General features: G+C 31.3%; 1 protein-coding gene across 1 annotated transcript; it reads left to right on the top strand.

Annotated features, from left to right (window-relative positions):
• The first annotated feature begins 894 nt into the window (after positions 1 to 894).
• Positions 895 to 3,896, top strand: LOC119682394 (ecdysone-induced protein 75B-like). Its single transcript, XM_038095828.1, has 2 exons — positions 895 to 2,728; positions 3,744 to 3,896. The coding sequence occupies exons 1-2, from the start codon at positions 962 to 964 to the stop codon at positions 3,894 to 3,896; spliced, it is 1,920 nt and encodes a 639-aa protein (XP_037951756.1). The 5' UTR covers positions 895 to 961.
• Positions 3,897 to 4,525: the final 629 nt, after the last annotated feature.

Below are 4,525 nucleotides of genomic sequence, written 5' to 3'. Positions count from 1 at the left end.
AAATGAGAAAAAAAAAGAAAATTAGAAAAAAATTTATACAAATTGAAAATTCACTCATTTCACAATACACATTTCATACAATATAAATGAAAATCACACTCAAAATGTCACTCCAAATTTTAGTCCATTGAGCTCGCCTGTGCTCCCCAATACGAAAAAACGTGAACGTGAACGTTAACACACTCAATGTACATCGCACTCACTCAACTGCTTGCTGCTTGTGTACGAGCGCAATAGCAACGATCCAACGAGCCAGCGAAGCAACGAGGCAACGAGGCAACGACAACGACAACAACCACGCAGCAGTTGAATAAACAATTCGTTGTTGTGCTGAGCAATCATTCGCAAATTGCTTGTCAAACGCAACGGTTTAGTGTGAAAATACTGAGCGCGTTATTTTATGTGAATTATTAGAAAAATCAAAATAGTTAAAATATAAATTTAAAATACAAATAAGTTAGCTAAATTTATCTTAAATGTTTTAACAAATAAACGGAAAATTGAAAACTGTCCAGTTAAGTGCAAATATTACGTAGAAAAAAAAAATAATAAAACAAATTGTTGTGCTCGCTACACTAACAACAGCCACAACGTCTAGTGTTTCTACAAAAATAAATTAAAATATAAAATCGTCGCCCCTGAAGGTTTATATGAAAACGTTTATGAAACGGCGTGGATAATTTTACCAAATAATTTTAAGCATAACTTGCGCTGTGTTATATGAAAATAGTTAGCAAAATAAAATTTATTATTAAAGAAAAAAAATTGGCGCAAATTTTTAAATGGAAGGAGTGGAATTTTTTTAGCCAATAAGTAGCGAATAGCAAATATCGCAACAACAAAAGCATGATTTCAATTCAAAATGTTCCTTATTAGTAAATGTTAGAGAATAATTAACATAAAAATAAAAAAAATTAAGTGTCATAACCAAAAATCTTAGTAAAATATTAGCATTTAAAAAATGGTTTGTGCAATGCAAGAATTAACTGCTGCAGCAATTGCTGCCAATGAACAGCAGCAAACGCAACACCAACAACACCAACAACTGCAAGCAACACAGCAGCAGCAACATTTTAACCCGCCGCAAATGTTACAGCAACAGCATCAACAGCCACATATGACAACGATTGTCTTGCTAACAACACCTGCCCACAACCAAACACATGCAACAGCAGTAGCAACAGCAATGAACGGTGTTAGGACAACTACACAAACAACAGCAACAAATCGTTTGCCTGCCATGAAAAGTCAACAATTGAAGCAAAAACATTCTGCTTTGGTTAAATTATTGGAATCGGCGCCAATAACAAAGAGGTCGGCCACTAGTCCAATAATTAAACAGCAGCAACAACAACAACAACAACAGCAGCAGCAAAGACAAATTGTTTACTTTACACAAGAACTGCCACAACAACAACACCAGCAGCAGCAACAGTTGTTGCAAAGTTTAGAAAATACAAAAGTTGTGACACAACGCAAAAGACTGAAAAGCACATTAACGCCAACAACAAATGAACAACAACAAACAAAAAACACATCGTTGTTGGTTGCTCTACCAACATCAGCAATTGTTGGCGCAATTGAAAGAAACACAACAATTGCCACAAATAATACAAATAATACAAAGACAACAACAACAAATAGTATTAATAATAAAAATGTTGCCACAATTAAATTGGAATCATACGTCGAGCAACATGAGAATTGCATAAAGCAGCAACTGAAACATGCAGCAACATGCAATGATAATGAATCAGGCATTGATGATGATCATGATGTTGAAAGCGATCATGAAATTCCGCCCAAAAAATTAGTAAGTACTGTAGTTAATAGCAGCAATAATTATACACCCGCCACCGAACAACAACAACAACAACAACAAAGTAAAGAAAATTACGAACACTATCAGTGTCCGTGGAAGAAAATTCGCTATGCTCGTGAGTGGAAACAGCGTGAACAACAACAACACCAGGATCAAAATCAAAACCAACAACAGCAGCAGCAACAACAAGCGATGGCGGCAAATTTGACAAATGCCGTCGGCAATAGTAACAATGCCACCAACATCGCTAACGCCACCGTCAATGAAAACAGTCAAAATTGTGATACCGAAGCAATGGACACCACCAATGCTAGCCATGAGCTGCGGCAGGAAGAGGAACAACAATATAGAAATATTGTTATAAAACGTGAAGTAACCTTATCCGAACAAACACACAAAGAAATCACAATGTTGTTGCAACAGCAGCAACAACAACAACTGCAGCAACATCGACGTGATAGTTCGGACAGTAATTCATCACTGCTTAGCAATTCCAGTACGCAATCGTTGAATGGTTGTACGTGTACACCACAGCAACTAAAACTGCAGGAGCAATGTGACAATGAACGCAAGCAACGAGAATATTGCCAATGCAATGATTGTCAACTGCAGGATATGGACTCAGGTTGTGATGATGAACTCTGTGAATTGCATCATCATCAACAGCAGACGCACTCTTTCTTAGAGCAGACAACCTTAAATTATTTGTGTCAGAAATTTGATGAAAATTTGGAAACTTCTGCTAGCAACAACAACAATAACAGCAACAATAGTTGTAGTAATGATGGTGACAGCAACAATGATAACATATCAGCAACAACAAACGCACATAAAAATAATATAAAAAATAATGCCAACGCTGTTAGTGAAGATAAGGAAGAAGCAGCGGCGGGAGCGGGAAATGATGTACGTTTTATACAAGTACAAATTATAGAATTTATATAAAATAATATTATAATATTACATAATATTATAATGTAATTGCTTTTATTAGAATTAAATATATTTAAATTTAATATATTGTAATATTATAGTATAATAATTTATAATGTTACAAAATATTATAATATATCACAATAGTTTATATCACAATGGTTTTATATAATGCGATTATATTATAATATAAAATAATATTACGTTATAGTATAGTATATAAAATATTATATTATAATGCAATAATATTTTATATTATTATATTTTAATACATTATAACATTATATATCTTAATTCCTCATTTCAAATTTTTCATGTTTATTTTTTATGTTATTATTTTCATTTTCATATTAAATAGTATCTATTATACTATATTAACTATTTCAATATATACTTATATTAGTATATACGCTATATATATATAGCCCGCTATCGGTTGCTTGTTTTCGTCATTTGGTAGTACCAAATATCTTCATATAGTTGCACACTTGTTCTTTTCACCCAAGATTCGGTCGTCCTCTACTGCGTTTTACACCAGCGGGTACTACATCAAAAAACTTTCTAGTCTAAGCCCTTTCTTCCTTTTGAACAACATTATTATATATATATTATGTTATTATGTCTATATCATTATATATTATTTTATTATATATTATACAATTATATAGTATATTATTACTTATAAAATTATGTTAGTAGTATCTGTTTACGCAGTATAAACAGTCAAAATAATAAACTTATTTTTACACACCATCCTTACCGTTTTTAATCACAATTTTATATACATATATGTATAATATTTTATTAAAACAATTTTTAAAAATAAGTAATTATTATAATGAATTTTCAATATTAAACAAATAAATATTTAATTAATATATTTTATAGCGTATAGTGTACATTTTATAGTGAAATGAATAAGATAATATTAATTAAATACATTTTTTAATATATTAAAATGACTAATGTTTTTTCCCTTTCCTTTCAGGGCTTTTTTCGTCGATCCATTCAGCAGAAGATACAATATCGTCCATGTACAAAAAATCAACAATGCAGTATTTTGCGCATTAATCGCAATCGCTGCCAATATTGTCGGCTGAAAAAATGCATAGCCGTCGGCATGAGCCGTGATGGTAAGTGAAAAACAATTAATTATTATTTATTATAAGTATATACCATTATCATTGAGGGTAAAGTATGTCTGAAATTAATTTTTTTTGGTTACATAAGTGAATAATAATACTCAATGCTGTAATGTACCACTATTTTGACACATCAACTACGTTAAGAAAGTTTGTTAATTGAAAAAGAATAACAACATACTATAGACCTTTGCATAGTTGCAAGGAAGTTTAGAGAAACACAACAATTAGGTAGAATTAATCATATAAAATAAATACCCTTGCAAAGCTTTAAACAAAATATACCATTAAATCAAAAAGAAGAGAAACACAAAACTTACAAATCTAACCCCACAATAGTGACAACAACAACAAATGAAACTTATTGCCCAACATGCAAATTTCATTTTAAATTTCTCAATTCGTTTCTGGTACAAATGAAATGAAGTCAAAAATGCTACAGCAACACAGCAAAATTAGCAACAACAACAATGCTTGCTTGCATAGTCCGTCTGCCACACATGAGTTGTCAAATTTTTATCGTTTGCCTAAGTTAAAAAGTAGCAAACTGCTACTGTTAGCAGCAGCTACAACAAAAATAAACTTTTTAAAAATATTTAAAATAAATATTTTTTTTGAGCTTTTATTT

This window comes from Teleopsis dalmanni, chromosome 1 (genome assembly GCF_002237135.1).
Source record: "Teleopsis dalmanni isolate 2A chromosome 1, ASM223713v2, whole genome shotgun sequence".
In the NCBI taxonomy this organism is placed as follows: Eukaryota; Metazoa; Arthropoda; class Insecta; order Diptera; family Diopsidae; genus Teleopsis; species Teleopsis dalmanni.
Note: the sequence above shows the minus strand (reverse complement) of the source record. Positions and strands in the feature narration are given on the sequence as shown.

Bases quoted from the DNA above. Each gene is read 5' to 3' on its own strand.
- LOC119682394 (XM_038095828.1), top strand. From the start codon at position 962: ATGGTTTGTGCAATGCAAGAATTAACTGCTGCAGCAATTGCTGCCAAT. The intron at 2,729-3,743 runs GTACGTTTTATA...CTTTCCTTTCAG, and splicing joins CGGCGGGAGCGGGAAATGAT to GGCTTTTTTCGTCGATCCAT.